Source organism: Peromyscus leucopus, chromosome 14 (genome assembly GCF_004664715.2).
Source record: "Peromyscus leucopus breed LL Stock chromosome 14, UCI_PerLeu_2.1, whole genome shotgun sequence".
Lineage (NCBI taxonomy): Eukaryota > Metazoa > Chordata > Mammalia > Rodentia > Cricetidae > Peromyscus > Peromyscus leucopus.
The window spans coordinates 56,620,630-56,638,542 of record NC_051075.1 but is presented as its reverse complement, the minus strand read 5'-3'; the positions used below and the strand labels follow the sequence as shown (position 1 = coordinate 56,638,542).

At 39.7% G+C, this 17,913-nt stretch overlaps 1 protein-coding gene across 1 annotated transcript in view; it reads right to left on the bottom strand.

Annotated features, from left to right (window-relative positions):
- The window catches only part of Nrxn3 (neurexin 3), a 1,620,870-nt gene that overhangs the window by 1,164,265 nt on the left and 438,692 nt on the right, over nt 1–17,913 (bottom strand). The window contains 1 exon segment of the mRNA XM_037210977.1: nt 2,676–2,977. Coding sequence (XP_037066872.1) covers nt 2,676–2,977 — 302 coding nt within the window.

The following is a 17,913-nucleotide window of genomic DNA, read 5'->3' as shown; positions in this document are numbered from 1 at the left end:
TTGGCTGTGAGTTGACATAAGGACAGAACCACATACTGGTGGCCATGGAAAAAGAAAGTAGTAGTTCTGCCTTCCTTGGTAAGGGATACTCTCATGAAACCCCAGGCCAATTTTTCTCAGATAAATCTTTCCCACCAAAGCCATCAGATTTTGCCAAAAAAAGTAGATGGGTTACCATCAGCTTGTTATCAAATATTTATGAAGCCATTTACAGTTTATTTGAAATACACAGAGGCTTCTCATTTTTCTAATGTATTCTAGGGAACTCAAAAAGGATGCTATAAATATTTCAATGGGTAAAATAATAATCTTAGATTATACAATATTGAATGGACTTTATTTGTAAAAAATCAACTCTCTCTCTCTGAATGTGGATTTCAATGAGTTTAAATGATACACATATTTTTTTACATGAGATCAAGATTATTTCAGCTAAGAAATTCTTCAAATCCCAAGAACTCCATAGCTTTAATTATAAAAGGAAACTCCATTTCCCTGCACCCTTGGCAGCAGGCAGAAACAGTCACCTCTGAGACTGAATGCTCGGCTTGTAAATCATTTGCACGTCACAGCAAATCTAGCACCCAGACCATGGATGAGCTCATAATCCTTCTGGAACAGAAGGCACTTTGCATATTTAGCCACCACACAAGGCTCAGGAGCATTGTAATCAGAGTTTGCAAACACACACTGTGATGCGGGAAGGTGAAGTGACATATCCAAGGTCACAGAGAGGAACCAGACCTTCAAACTTGGAATATATTAGAAACTCTACAAGGTAAATTTTTTTCACAACGCTCCTGACTGAAACATCATAACAATAAATTTGAACTATCATTTAATTTATCTGCTTAGTTTAAAGGGATTAACTGGGGCCTGATAACTCTGGAAAAGTGTTTTTAAGTAGAAACAAAAGTGAAAGTTTTGTGAGCAACTCAGAGTGGTTCCTGAATAAGGAGGATGCATGTGGGGCAGGAGCAAAAGAAGCAACTTGTTGAGACTTCTGACCTGATAATGCTACCCAGAACATAAAGTTTCCCCTCAGATGACTAAGGCTCCAAGGATATAATTTTGGCCATGCCAATCAAAACTGGTCATAATTCAGTTTTTGGTCTAGAGTTCACAGGCCAGATACATTGAGTCTGTCCATGTTTGCGAATGGAAATTTGATTTGGGAGTCTCTTGATTGTTAAGAAGTTCCTCTGGGTAGCAATGAGTGGAGGTGATGAACAAAAGTACTTACATATTAGAATTATTTGACCTTGAAGGAAAATCATAGAATAATGACTCATAAAATTTGAATTCCTATGTGGTGAAAATGTTGGGGACTCTTAAGTCTTGTGTGATTTGACAACTTTACTATAAACAGGATGGGATCTTCCAATCAGTTGGCTTCCTTGATATACTTAAATGTGCAGATGAGTGTTTTCACTATAATGTGTTTCCAGTGTGTGCCAGCCTATGCCACTTGTTTAGCATTTCTTAGGAGTCATACTTTTATCAACCAGAAAACGTATGCAAACACCTGTCATGTCTTAGGCTTTCATGTTTACACAAGACAGCATTAAATCAATCATATTGCAGAAGAAAATTTGATAAGCACTTTCTGGAAATTTGCATACCGCTTTCTGATTAATAAAGGATGAATGCTGTCCAACTGGTTTGTGTGACAAATTTACAAGTAGAGAAAAATACCAACTGAAAATAGAAACATGAAAAAGGCAATCTCAGCACAGACCTTGGCTTTGATGGGCAATGCTTTTCTTTGGCTGATGTGTACTGATAAGATTTGATTATTATCATTATTAGTAATGAAATGGAAAACAACTTCGCTTGGCTCAGGCGTTCTGGACCTGGTGTCACCTGACGGAGTTGCCTGCTTAGAATCCACAAGCGATGGGAGTTCTCAAGCACACACAGCATCAGGAAAGCTGCTCCACAGTTGACAATTTTATTTGGGTGCTTCCACTTGCCAGGCCTCCCAGGCAACTGAAGAGTCTCGGAGGTAGAGACAAGGGCAGTGAAGTAGGACCACAGCATCAGGGAACAGAGAAACATGATTTCAGAAAGATCCCAGCTAATTAATTCCAAGGCTAGAGGTTCACATAACAGTGGGAGAAGATAAATAAATAAATAAATAAATAAATAAATAAATAAATAAATAAATGTGGGGAGGGATGCTAAATTAATAGGAGAAAGAAAAAGGTTTGTTTTTTTTTTTCCTGGAGTGAATTAAAATTATTATGACATCATGGCAATGGCTAACTTAATTAAAAAGGAAAACATATACTCAAAGAAAGAGGACAATCCATCAAGCTGTGGAAACAAAATGCTGTCCCTAATTGAATTTAACAACACTATGATAAGATTTGAATGTAATTAAGAAAATGATAAAAGGAAAGCAGAATAATAAGGATGGAAGTACTTATCATTTTTATTATCTATACAACTGTTATTCTTTCCTCTAAATAACAAGTACAAATGTGGAACTAAAGTATAAGGAGAAAAATACTGTAATCATTTTTTTCCTTGTGAAATTGCAAAAACGTGGAGACAGTTTAACTTTGACATAATCTACATGCAAATCCCTAGCCTTTGACACCTCACCAGTCACCTGCCCCACAAAGTGCCTGCCTAAGATGGCCCTTCCAGGCTCGCTGTCCCCGGGCCATTACCTGCCGGAGATTGCGTGTCACTTTGACATCATGCCAGGCGTTGTCGTTGAACTTCCCATTCACGGGCTCCACAATAGCCTCAAAGGCCCCGGAGCCCAGGTTAATGACCAAGGAGACCGCACCATCCTTCAGAGCTAGGTTAACATAGTCGGCCGACTTGCCCGTGTGTAGGATGAGCCCATTGCGTTGCCAGGTCTTAAAGGAGAGGGTGATTTCATCGCTGCTGCTCTGGATGGGGTTCTGAGACAGGTCATAGCACAGATACTCTGAGCCTCGGAAAGTGGCCACATTCTCCTCTCGAGCTGTAGGCAAAGAAAAAGACAAAGTGGTCATGCTTTGGCCAGCAAGAATCCACTCTAGGTGGCTCCTACCTAACCATGGAAAACAGGAGAGCTGACTACAGAGAATCTATGTGTCCATACAACAATAGAAAGCAAACAAAACAGTTCAAGGGAGTGAGCTGCCTTTCCTTCAAATGTTCTGGAAGAAAAAAACCTGTGGAGAAAATTCATTCAAAATGGTCAAGTGGGGCTTCCATTGCTTTTGCATCAGGGATGGTATTTAAATGCTTGCAACAGATCTGGTTCAAAATAGATAATTAACTGTCCTTTCTAACAAAGGACTCCTTAGCTCTTGGTAAATTCTATTAAACAATAGGTTGGAAATCAATTACCTCAAAAGGTTTGCCTTTGATTTCTGTCCATCAGAAACCTAGCTAACTGTGGTTTCTGTGGTCAGGTCAGGAGCCCCATGGAACATGACTGAGTTATTATTAAGCAGAAGAATGGACTAGGGAAGGAAATAAGTCAGATGAGGGAAAGGGTACAATATGGAACATGGTAATGAGCTTTGTCCAGAAGGCAACACAAACCTGTAGATGCACTCAGAGAGCCCTTATGCTCTGGGCAGATAAGAGGTTTCATATCAGAATGCCCCTTCCTGACTGGACTTGCTCTTGACACAGCCATATCCCCCAAGGATAACAAGGCCAAGGCAGGATTTCAGTGCAATCTAGACTGTCTTTCAAGACCACATTTCTGACATTGGCACCTTGAAATTCCTTAATCCAGAGCCTGTTTGAGGAGGCATCTGCTCTGGACCTACTGTTTTCTGAAAGTAAAAGATGGTGCTGGCATCTACACATCAGTAAACAAAGCTTGTGAGGTAGATTGTGGCATCCATATGCATTAATCCTAGATACCTTGAAATATAAGACAGAGCTGAATGTGAGAAGAGAATTAAGGAAGTATAATAAGTTCATGGGCTCAGAACCAGAGGGGTGTCTAGACTCCCTGCAGCACTATTACCCAAGGAGTCAAAAATTCTAAACTCCAGCCTTGACTTCCAGGTACTTACAAAGTGTGCTTTTTAACTTAAGAGAATAACATACAGCTAATTTGATTAATTTGTAGTTTATTTGATCCACAATATTGGCACATAGAATATGAACTTCTATGTACTCTCTTGATAGGCAAACTCAGAATGTAGTATTTCATATCAGACTCAGTGAACTGCTCTTTAAAAGAACTTAATTAATGAAAGAAAATTGGCAATTAGATACATCTAGATATGTAGTTTCAATTTAAAGATTGGGAGCTACAAACTGTGGATGGGGAAATTCTATTTTCCCTTAGCTAACCTACATCAACCTTACAAGCCTGTTGTAGATACTATTCTGTATTCTGTGAATGTGTTGCTTTGATTGGTTGATAAATAAAACACTGATTGCCCGGTAGCCAGGCAGGAAGTACAGGTGGGATGAGCAGACAAGGAGAATTCTGGGAAGAGGAAGGTTGAGTCTAAGGGTCGCCAGCCAGACACAGAGGAAGAAAGATGTGAAGGCAGAACTGAGAAAAAGTACCAAGCCATGTGGCTAAACATAGATAATAATTATGGGTTAATTTAACTATAAGAGCTACTCAGTAATAAGCTTGAGCTAATGGCCATACAGTTCATAAATAATATAAGCCTCTGTATGTTTACTTGGGTCTGAATGGCTGCAGGACTGGCAGGTGAGAGAGATTTGCCAGGAAGAACACAGAAAAACTTTCAGCTACACAAGCCAAAACTAAATTTATCGCAGCTCAGATTCCTATCAACTAACTCAGCTCTACATAAATTACTTAAGCAAAATAAAACATATTTTCAAATCACATGGTAATAAAATGAAGTAAAAAAGTCACTCTTATTATGTTAAGAGACAAAAACCTATTACAAATAGCTAAATTAGTCATAACATCATAGTACTAAACTGTGAAAGCAGGAATTAAAACTACAAAAAAAGAAGAAATAAAGTTTCTTCCACATGTTACACAGAGGCTCAATGGTGTGTCTACCTGCATAGTTTTGTACACTTACAGTTATAAGCAACGATACCTGCTTACCTATAGATAGCTAAGTTGCAGCAGGTATATGTGTGTATGTTTCCAACCATAAGTGTGTATGCAGCCATATAATTATATGTGTGTGTGTGTCATCCATATATGTATTTGTTCATCCATATATGTTCATAGCCATTCATATAGTTATATGCCTCTTCATATATGTGTATGCCTATTCATATTATATATGGAATAAGCAAACAAGTAACGCTTAGCACATACTTATGCCTGGTTTGTTTTCTTAAAAATATCCTCAAAAAGTCAGAAAGCTGAAATGACACTGTCTGTGTATCTTTGAAATATACTCAATCTAATCCTATAGTGCCCTATCTACTATCATAATCTCTCCTCTCATTTGTGAAGATGCATGCTTGTTAAAATGCAACTAAACAACAGATCTGTAAATGACTGTGATCTAGAATAGATGACAATCACACACACACACACACACACACACACACACACACACACACACACTTGTCACAACTAAGTTATTTCTCTATAGAGAGGGAGATTCACAACAACTGCTATGTGGTCCTTAGCACCACACACTGCAAACCAACGGACATCTTCTCTGAAAACCTAAGTTACAAGTTGTAACTGCTGAACTAGGATGAGTAAGCAAGGAGAGCAATGCAGAGCTCACATTAATCATGGAGGACCCTTTAAAGGGGAATGCCTGGACACACAACAGCAAGGTATCGGGATGTGATTTAATGTGCCAGACTGTGCTGAATAGTTTTCGTATAATTAGAAGAAGGAATCTGTCAAAATAATAAATTTTCGAGTTATAAGGTATTTTAGGGATTGTCTGATTTAATGCCTTTATTTTATTAAGGAAGAATTGATGTGGAGGAGTAAGTGAGTGCCCAAGATGACACACTGTGTGGTAGCCAGGACACACAGGGTCTCTGATCTTCACCTGTTCCTGTGACTTTCAGAATATGCTACAAGCTTCCAACTAACTTCTCTAAGTCTGTGAGTGGTTCCATGGAGCTGTGGACTTGTAAACCAAAGTGACACTAGGTAAAGTGAGCTACAAACCAACCCCTCTCCGTCCCCCAAGGTTAACCACATATGCTGATCAAAAGAAATGTTTCCTTCTCCTCTGTGGATCCTGAATATATTTTAAAAAAGAAATTTTCTTTTATGTAGAAGGCCACAAAAAGAAAAACAAATGGTGGCATTACCACAGAAAAGAGAATACCACAATAAATAAATAAGATATAAAACTATTGTGAGAGGAAAATGTCTATGCAAATCATGTGTTTATTTATGCTAATATCCCAGGGAAAATTGTATGTAGCCAAGTGTCTTCCACTGCAAATATCTAATGGAGATTGTTGAAGCAGTTCACAGCCTCCCTGATTTATCCATTGAATGGTGCATTTGTTCCATTTACCTCTTCCCTGGCCAGAGCTGGTGATCAAGAGTGGCATCATCCCAACTGCCCAGATTTCTCATCCCAGCAAGTGTCCATTAAAAACAATAGACAGCTGTGAGGTTTTCTCCAAATCATACTCTAGATTAGCAAACTTATTTCAGTTTTAATTCATGGGATTTAATCTTCCTGAGTTTTGAGAGGAGACACCTGACAATGCATGCCCCATTCTCTCAAAGCAAATAAAGACTAGGAAGAAGACAGAGAAGGACTTTTAGAATATTATCCTATTGCACACCCTCACAGTGGAAATACTTTTTCTCCCGAGACTCTGACCTGTCTTAATTTGTCCCAGTAGCTGAGACTCAAGCATATTCTTATCACCTTGAAAGCCACATCGGGCTGACAGTCAACATAACCAGAAGGGCAGAGCCAGAGAGTGACAATATACATTTCTGAGTTGATTCAATTCTCCAAACCCTTCACTGGAAAAAAAGAAAACGGTGTCCCAAATTCATTTCCTATACACGATGTTTATAGTGAGAAGGGGGTCTAAAAGGACAATGCAGTCACCTTGTACGTATTCAAGCTAAACAGGTGGAGAAAATGAATGCAGGGGATTATGTAACACAGCACACAGCAGCTTAGCATAGAGATATGGCTTGGCAAGAGAGAAGGCACCAACGCAGCTAATGGGCTGTTGTGATCCATCTAAATGATATCATGCAAAAGTTTACTATCTATTGTGTAAGTATTAAAATAAAAGTGCTACTGTCACTGTGTGAAAGCAGAGCTCAGCTCCTTATGACAGCAAATCATTTACCCATTATTTGTAAGTGTCCAATTGATTAAACACTAGATGGAATCTAGATATGTATAGCTAGAGGTTTTAAATCAGTTTGTGTAAGGTACATGAAGTACTGGTCTTTCAAATAGCTTGCTAATCAAAGTACTGAAATATACAAAGCATTAACAAGCATTTATTCAATTCTGTTCTCCACAATTCCAAAATAAAAAGCATCCAACTAGTGATTCATAGAATAATAACTCTTGAAGAAATTCCAAAGCAGCTTAAAATATTCTGTGAAATATTTTCTTACTGTGATAAACAAGAAGTGTGGCTTTGTGGCTTGGTGTCTTAAAACCTCAATGATGTCTATAGATTAAAATACACACACACACACACACACACACACAGAGAGAGAGACAGACAGACAGACAGACAGACAGACAGACAGACAGACAGTCATAGGAAATTGCTGAACAATTCATTGTTTGGTGTTTGGTTTAGTTTTGACACATGGGCTCATGAAAGCCTCCAACTCACAATGTAGCCAAAGACAGAAGGACCTTATGACCCTTCTGCCTCTTCCTCTATAATGCTAGAGTTATAAAGCATGCATATCAAGTTTGGTCCATTGCATACTTTACTGATAGGAATGAAAGATGCTCAATTTTTACTAAAAGATCACAATTTTTGTAAAAACACATTTGAACCCAGGGGTTGATAGAGTGGCTCAGCCTCTTGGTCTCTATAATTCATGGAGTGGAGTTTAAATTTTACTGAGCAAGAACAAAAAGAAGCAAAATGTCCCTAGCAGAAACAGCTAAGGGAAACTGCATAGTAGTGTGGAGAGGGCACTCAAATGAGAAGCATGTCAGGACTGGGTAAAGAGGAACTCAGGGACTTTTGGAAGCAGATGTTTACAGCTTTCTGTATGTGAAATGTATTTCCAAATGCTTTCCTAACTTTACTTGTATCCTCTCAGCTGTCCATGAGACCAGTGTGAGATCAGGGTGATGTGTTTATACCAATGTGGTGAAGTAAGACACTGTGAGGAAGTAGAGGTGCAGGGACACTGGATGGATTAGCCAAGACAGTAGGAAACGGTGCTTCCAAGCCCCACAGTACTGGGACTGATTCTCAGTCCATTGCTTTTGCTATTCTATCACAGACTCACTGTGCCTCTAAATCTCAGGAAAGGTGCAGAGCACCCACTGTGTGAGGTATCACAGCTGAGTGAAGTTCAACCTGTCAAAGGGTAAAATCAGTGATCGTGACAGGTAAGGACCACCCAGGCAGGAGGAATCCAAACAGGGAAGCAAGGGAGGAGGCTGAAGTTCCCTCTAAATTCTCTGGTGGAAAAAGTCAGACACTTGAAAGAGCTTATTAAAATGCAACCCCCTCTGGAGTGGCTAAAACCAGTGGCCCTGCGCAGAACACCTGCTGTGCTCCAGACAGCTAGCGAAGCCAACCTTCCTCATAATGAGCCTCCGAGATGAAACTGTGCACATCATGCTATCCTTTGTCCTTCAAATTGGCCTCATCCAGCCTTACAGTACTTCAGTCTGCACTGATGCAAAGATAACCCTGGCTGTCCATCCTGGCTTGGCCCACCCAGAACTAATGAGGCACAAAAACACATGGGCTGTTGCTGCCCTCCCTACTAGACAAAGAGCTGGCCTGGGGCCTCAGACTGGTCTGCAGTCTCATTTCATCCGACTCCACAAACAGCAGAGGCCATATGAGGCTTCCTCCCTATGCCCACAGTAGGAAAGAATGGCTTCCCTAGCTATGAATTCACAGATTGCTTGGCTGCTCTGACCATTGCTCCTCAAGGCGAAGAGGCCCTGAGAAGGGGAATGATGCAAGGAGTCCAAAGCAGGGGTAACACAGCTGTGGGGAGAGAAGAGTTGACAAATTTACAAGTATTCCGCCTGTCCCTGGGGGAAGGAGAGGGACGCAAATGGAAGAAGACTTCACATCCACTCAATTCTGAAAGGCGCCTTGGGCTGAAGCAGGCGAATCAGCAACCAGCCAAGTACAAGTCACGGTTTGGACGATTCTGTTCCCTTTCCATGCAACATGCTAAAGAGCTAACATAAAAACCAGAACACCCCACTCTAAGGGCCTTTCAGAGCTGGGAGCCAATGCAATGCTCAAATGGTCTGCTAGGCTGTGTATGGATTGTATCTGCAAAATGAGAAGAAAGTAAAACTCCTTGCTAGACAGATGTCTACTGTGCAAAAACCTAACCGCACATACCAAGTCTGAGAAAGAACACATCCTCACATAGGTTAAAAGACAATAGACTCATGTGACTGCACTTCTGACTGTGCCTGTTCCATTCTCCGTTCGAGATAGGCCAAAGCATGAAGACGCACCCAACTGCAGAGCTACCCTTCCAAAGAAAAATGACAGAATCCTTTGCTTGCCACATCTACCCCACGGGTATTTTCAGAACAGAGGGGACCAGAATACAGTAGTATTTATGTCACTATGAGCAAGCCACACTACAAAGGACAACACACAGTACATCTGACCTCCTTGGGCCATTTCCAACCCCCTATCCTCAGACTGTTCATAGGAAAGATGCAGCAGAGAAATAAATGGACTTCTGCACACTACCTGGGTCCCTTGCCAGCCTGCAGAGGCTTCTTGAAAGTGATGAGAAGGAAAACAGTAAATCAAGTTGTCACTTGGAAAATAAACAGCCTGCATCCTGGTGAGGAAAGCTCCCTCAGTCCGTGAAAAAAAAAAAAAATGGCCTGGGAAACCACGCTTCACTGCAATCACTAGAAAGCTAATGGCATCCTGAAGCCTTGCAACACTCTCAATTGCACGACAGTATATTGAAATTTTTGTTCATCCCTGTAAGGAGGAAAGGGTCACAGGTATGCCCTGTGCTGGTGATGTACCAAGTCCCAGGAGAGAGGAATAATTGGGTGACCTTTTACAAAAGAAGAAAAGCCCTGAAGCTAAATTGTTTTGAATGTCTGTTGAGTGCCAGGGACTGCCATGCTCATACTAATGGGACAACCCATAGAGTTGTACTATTAATTTGATGCTTGGCTTGTACCGATAAAGATTTTCAGTTGGAGACTTGGATCTCACTATCAGCTTCTCAATTTACTGAAATCTATAGGAATTTAGCCTTTTCTTAAATTTCTAATTATGTATTTGTTTGTTTGCTTATCTTCCTAATGAAAATAATGTATATCATTTGTTCAGCTGATATGTGGCATGTGTTACAGTTGGTCTACCAAGAGGTGAGCAGCCTTTGTCAAAGGTCCCAGCTGCCATGAACTGTGTCATCCTACCATGCCTTTCCCACAACAATGGACAGAGATCTTTAGAAACATGAGATAAAATAAGTATTTCCTCCTTAAATTATCTGTGTCAAGTACTTTGGCCACAACCACACAAAATAACTAACACAGCACGAAGACCACCAAGTCCTTGGCTCAGTTCCCAGTCTTAGAAATATTAGCTGTCATGCCTATTGAGAATGTAAGCACAGACACAGAATTACACTTCAATGTAATGAGCATCTCAGAGCAGATCCAGGCACACAGAAGGTATAACAGATCATCATACAGGAGAGTATATTTTAGCTGTTAAGAGTTCACTTACAAAGGAAAGATTGAAAGAGCAGTTGTAAGTAGTAGCATTTTGTGAACACCTAAGAAAGCTTAGGTGCTCAGGGGGTGATCAGAAGGTCAGTGACTGCTTCAGTGGCATCTGCATATGGTTCATGACCCATTGTGGGACCAGAGTCCCCTAGCACTGTGAGATGTGAAACCAGAAAAGAAAATCTTCCACTTCTAAGTAGCTCTATTATTCTTGTCTGAGATTCAGACAGAGGACAACAGCCACTGAGGTAAGAAGGCTCTAGAAGACATTTCCAAGGAAGAAGAAGAGCTCTTGCTAGAAAACCAGTAGTGAAGCCAATTGTGTCGCCTGTGAATGACTGCTTGCCACTTAGAATAATTTATGTAATATGAAGCATATTTTGTTTACCCTTAGCCACTGGGATGCATGTTCGAAAAACTAATTACATATTTTTTACTACCCACTTCTCTTTTTAATTGTGGGCCAACCAATACACACAAATGGAATATTGTATATTGTAAGAATCTTTCTCTATCCCTATCAAGCCCTGAGAACATCTCCTTCCCCTTCACCCAAGCAGAGGTTGACAGTAACACTTGAATCATGTCATCTCCTCTGCACAATGTGTTCTTCAATGAGAGGGAAAGTGATTGATCTCTTTGGTAATCAGGAAGGTCTGATACACAGAAGCTGATTCTCAGTTAGGTGTCACTGCTCCATTGTGGGAGAGGCTTCTCTCTCTTGCAGACTGCTTTCTTCAGCTTGTGAGTCCGCTAGAGTCTTTGTGTTAGAAGCCATCAGAGTAGACTGCACAAGAAGCTGCATTCCAGTCTCTGCTGACCACTGAGTGAGTGGTTCTAATTCACAGGAATGAATAAGGAAGCCACCTCATGCCAAAGGAAAGCCGTGAACTGAAAATGCAGCTAAGCTGATGTTTAGAGCCTAGGCCTGGCCCAGGATGTCATGCTTGGGCCACTTGCACAACTGGGTCAGAAATTAAGCCGAGTGTTACGACTGTTATCTTAGAACCCAACAAACATAGAAAGAGGCACTAACATAAGAGCATCAGGAAGGATAAAGGATACTAACTGGCCCTTTGCTTCCAAAACCCAACATGCTAGAACCAGGAAAAATTACAAGTAAATACATCATTAATTTAATCACTAACTCTGGGTTCATAGTATTTCTGAAGACTTTTCTAAGTTACAAGTATATAAGTGATTTAAAAAATGGTAGAGAATTTAACCCAGGTTGCCTTTCTAGAAACAAGATTTAAATTGTTTTTATTTTTTTTTAATTTTAAATAGTTACATAAATCCACATGCATGCCCATAAGTCTATGAATCTTCTCATGTTTTGGCCTAGATCAGTAAGAGTAAGATGCATGTTTATAGTTTTGTTCCACCTGCTTTTCTTTTTTAATCTAACTTACAAACTAAAGAAACTATATTGTCAGACAAAGTAATGCATTGTGAGAACTTATCCTGTGTCCTTTGTGAAGACAAAAGTTATTTACCAGTGGCTTAGAGCTTGGAAGAAGTTGAAAAGAAAGTTAGGGCTGGTGAGACGGCTCGGATGGTGAAAACTGACTAGCGTGAGAAAGTCAATTCAGAGTCATAAAAAAAGAAGTGTGCTCTTATGGGCTGGTGAGATGGCTCAGCGGTTAAAAGCACTGGTTGTTCTTTCAGAGGTCCTGAGTTCAATTCGCAGCAACCACAAGGTGGCTCACAACCATCTGTAATGAGATCTGGCGCCCTCTTCTGACCTGCAGGCAGGCATACCTGCAGGCAGAACACTGTATACAAGCTTTCACTATTTGCTGATGACATGATAGTATACTTGAGTGACCCCAAAGATTCAACCAAGGAACTGATACAGCTTATACAGCTTCAGCAACATAGCAGGATACAAGATCAACTCAAAAAAAAATCAGTAGCCCTCCTATATACAATTGACAAACAGGCTGAGAAGGAAATCAGAGATACATCACCCTTTACAATAGCCACAAATGATATAAAATACCTTGGGGTAACTTCTAAGCAAGTGAAGGACCTGTATGACAAGAACTTTAAGTCCCTAAAAAAAGAAATTGAAGAAGATGTCAGAAAATGAAAAGATCTCCCATGTCATGGATAGGCAGGATTAACATAGTAAAAATGGCAATCTTACCAAAAGCAATCTACAGATTCAATGCAATCGTCATCAAAATACCAACACAATTCTTCACAGACCTGGAAAGAATAATACTCAACTTCATATGGAAAAACAAAAAAAAACAAGGATAGCCAAAAGAATCCTGTACAATAAAACAACCTCTGGAGGCATCACCATCCCTGACCTCAAGCTCTACTATAGAGCTACAGTAATAAAAACAGCTTGGTACTGGCATAAAAACCGACATGTGGACCAATGGAATCGAATTGAAGACCCTGACATTAATCTGCACACCTATAAACATAATTTTTGACAAAGAAGCCAAAACTGTACAATGGAGAAAAGAAAGAATCTTCAACAAATGGTGCTGACATAACTGGATATCAATGTGTAGAAGGCTGCAAATAGATCCACATCTGTCACTGTGCACAAAACTTAAGTCCAAGTGGATCAAAGACCTCAACATAAATCCAGTTACTCTGAACCTGATAGAACAGATAGTAGGAAGTAGTCTTGAACGCATTGGCATAGGAGACCACTTCCTAAATATAACACCAGTAACATAGACACTAAGAGAAACAATCAATCAATGGGACCTCTTGAAACAGAGAAGCTTTTGTAGAGCAAAGGATATGGTCAACAAGGCAAAGTGACAGCCTACAGAATGGGAAAAGGTCTTCACCAACCCCACATCTGACAGAGGACTGATATCCAGAATATATAAAGAACTCAAGAAATTAGACATCAAAACACCCAACAGTCCAATTAAGAAATGGGCTATAGAACTAAACAGAGAATTCTCAACAGAGGAAGCTCAAATGGCTGTAAGACATTTAAGGAATTGCTCAAAATCCCTAATCATCATGGAAATGCAAATCAAAATGACTCTGAGATACCACCTTACACCTGTCAGAATGGCTAAGATCAAAAACACTGTATACATAATAAAATAAATCTTTTTTAAAAAAAGTGTGCTGTTATGCAACTGTAATCCTCGAACTAAAGAGGCAGAGACAGGAAGATGCTCAGGAGTTAGCTGGCCATAGCTTAGCCAAATTGCTGACCTCCAGGTTCAGTGAGACAGTCTGTCTCAAAAACTAAATGCAGCATGGTTGAGAAAGACTCAGTGTCAACCTCTGGCCTCCATATACACATGCCCATGCAATTATATACATCAACAAACACAGGGGAGAGAGAGAGGTGGTGAGAAAAACTTAGGGGGATAAAAAGTACCCATAGGGAACTCAGAGCAAAGAGTATAACAACAGCACACACATGGGCCCTAGTTAGTACCAAAATCAGATGTTCACTGTCTCTACACATGTATGTTCAGAAAGAAATATAAAGTCTTGAAAAGCTCACAGAATTTTTAAAAATGCACAGATACTCAGAAATAAAAATACCAATTTTAACCCACATGGATTTTAAAAATATTTGTTCCATCCAATTTCTCTTTAGTTTATGATGAAAACAAGTGCAGAACCCTCCACAACAAATTACCACAGTGTAGAGGAAGCCTTAGAAAATGCTTTATGGTATCTTCTCTCTCAGGAAGTCTATAACTAAACTATCTTATCAGCAAAGCTCTCCAGTATGAGTCTCCAGAGAAAATGAGGTGTTCTGAGAAACTTCCTTTACAACTTTAGAAGTTAAAAATTCCCATCATGGGAGGGGAAAGCAGGGTAGTGGAATTTCTAAGGTTAACTTGAGTAACCACTGGGAAAGTACAAAGCATTAAGTATACTTATATTTGACCCAATATTTCCTTCACAAAGTCCAGAACATATAGAGAGTAATGAACACAAACTATAGCAGGGTATAAATAATGTAGCTACTGTACATAGTCATTGTTAACCATTATGTTATTTATAGTAATAATAATAGAAAACATGTAGGAGTATGCTCATTAATTTTATATAGTGTATACTCCCAAGGAAGGAAAAAATAATGGGACCAAGACTAAATCTTCCTTGTAAAATTGAGTTAACCTGCACAGCCCAGGCTGGCCTTGCATCCTCCTCTTTTAACCTCATGAATGCTGGGATTCTACTTATCTTGTCATCCCAGCAAGACCAAGTTTTTATGAAAAGACATAAAGCAAACAATAGCAGGATATTAAAATTTCTTCAATCTAAAGGTTGATTCCTAATGGTAGTAATAACTTCCACTATAACTACATACTTTTTAATGACTCGAATATTCCTTATTTTTACAAGTTAAAATCTCTGCAGGCAATTCTAATAAAACACCTAATCACTCCTCTCCCCCAATCTTGGATGATTATTAGGTTGTTTTATACAAAGATGTGCATATAACAGCCATACACTGTGAGCATCAATTTCCCATGCATTTTCAAAATCTTCCATGTAGGTCCAAAAGGGCTAAAGTCATACTGAATTAAATAGATATGCAGTTGAACTGATCAATGACCCTGAATTCACCATTGTTTATTTGTGTCCTTCATTGAGTATCGTACTCCTGCTTTGCCCAGGACCTTGGTACCACTGACTTCCTTAGGGGCAAAGAGAGACTATGTTGATGGATAGAAATCTTAGGATAGAATAAGACACATGAACTTGCTATGGTGTAATCGTTCCTCAGCAGATACCTGGAGCCAGGTAAGCTGTCATCTGGGATGCGCCACACACCTCTCAACGTTTTATTTTCCCCACAGCAGAATAAAATCATGGTAGTCCTTTAAGACCAATCCCACTGAGAAAGATGAATTGGTAGCTACTCCCTCAGCCTTTCCTACAGAGGAGAGAGGGCAGCCTGCATCACAGACCCTCCTTTGTTCTTACTGCGGGCTCTAGCCTGCAAGTCTAGACACAGTGGTTTGTTAAAAGGCCCCGGAGTCAATGCCTGGACAAGATCAATACGGCTTTTTATGACACAATGAAAACTTTCTATTTTGTTAAATGTGGCTAATCTACCATTTCTGCCGTACTCCTAAAGCTTTCAGCAGCGAGCCTGAGCCCAGGTGATTAAAGCCCTGTTCAGAGATACAAACTGGGGGAACTTTGCCGAAGGAGAAGCACAAATCCTGGCAGCCCGAGCCAGGCTTTCTTCTTAGAGCCAACTATGCATCTCAGTAGTCACAAGAAAAGAGACACAGGCGTGAGGAGATGCTGCTGACACTGGTAAAAATGTAAACTGCCCCGTCCCCAGGTTTCCGAGTAGGGAGAGGTAATCGTAGACAGCAATTAAAGAAAGGCTCTGAATAAAAGGGCTGTGAGGATCCGTCCCATCAGAGGAGAGTGAAATCTCTAGAAAGGATGTTAAAAAAATCACTGACCTGACTCTAGAAGCCTAAATAAAAGGCACACAATCTTTAGTAGTTGCAAATTCAATTGTATTACCAATATTAGAGACAAAACCAGAATAAAATATTTATTTCATTTTCATCACTTCTGTGTCTCAGCTGTAGTCCTTGGTGGAAGCAGAATGTTGTTTTGGTTTTTGTTCATTTGTTTTGCCATAGTATAAAAAGGACAAGGAGAAGAAAACATTTTGAATCTGTAATGCTTTTCCATATAGAAAAAGTCCCAGTAGAATACGTATTATATTTATTTATAATGTTCGATGGCAATTAGCCAAGACCTCTTTCAACAAGCTAAAGGCTATAAGAATTCAAACATTGCCTGCTAAAACCAACATATCATTAATAGTAATATCATATCTATGAATTCATATGTCATCTGAAGGTGAAATCTTTTAATGTGGGATGCTTGGTATGTTTCTAATTTAGTCCTCAATATTCTTTGGCAATAAAATACTTTATTGGCCCTATTTTATAAATAAATAAACTTAAGTACAGAGGATTAAATTCTCTTACAACACCACAGCTGTTAAGAACTAGATTCCAAATACAAATCAAAGTCACCCTCCAAAGACCAGATTCCTTCCATGGGGCCTCCTTGATAAGGATTGAGTATCATGCACTAAACTCTTATCAACAGCACTCTCATAAATGATCTCTGTTTGTGTATGTGTGTATACATGTGCTGCATGCCTGCATGTGTGAGTACGTGTGGAGATGCACCATGGATGTGCATGCATCAGCCAGATGCACAACATAGGCTGTCGTTCCTCAGCACTGTCCATCTTGATTTCTGAGATTCACCTTGCAGGCTAAGCTGGCTGGCCAGTGAGCTCCTGTGCTGGGAATACAAGTGCCACATTATCATGCCTGCCTTTTTGTACTTCTAGGGATTGAACTCAGGTCCTCATGCTTGCAGACATGAACTTCTCTAATGCAGGCATATCCCCAGCCACTATTTTCTAAATACACAATTTGCAAAGGGCGCTGTACATCCCAAACCACTTTCATGTCCATTATCTAATTCTGTGAAGTCTGAACATCCTTTAAAAACTTGTCTTCTCCACAAGCCTAGATTTTTAGCACTTAGATGTATTAGCCACCGACATTTAGATGTGAACAAAGACATGGATGACAGGTGAAATCATGGTCATTCTATATATTTGTACAACTTGAAATACTTATGTGCTAAGAGAAATATCAAAGTATAAGCAAGGAAGCCTACCCTTGAGGCATTGAACCTAAAATAGCAATTCTCCTTCTAAGTCAGAAGTATCCACAGACCACTTACAGATGTTGCACCATTTGGCAACAACCCATAGAAAGTGAAACAGCTGGACTATGAGCTAAGAGCCCTGTTAAAAATAGATACTCAGTGTTTGGGCCACTGTAGCTATTGAGGCAAATGAATTTAGTTGAGATGCAATTTAAAAATCAGGGAAAGACTCTAAAATGGAGGCTCAAATTATTTTAGTCTCATATCTCATACACTAAATGTGACAGATATATTTTATTTTACAGTTGTAAACCTCAAATCCTAACCTTCTCCAGAAATGCCAGGAACATTTTTATTTCTTGGTTTTGAGAAAGAATTTCTCTATGTAACCTTG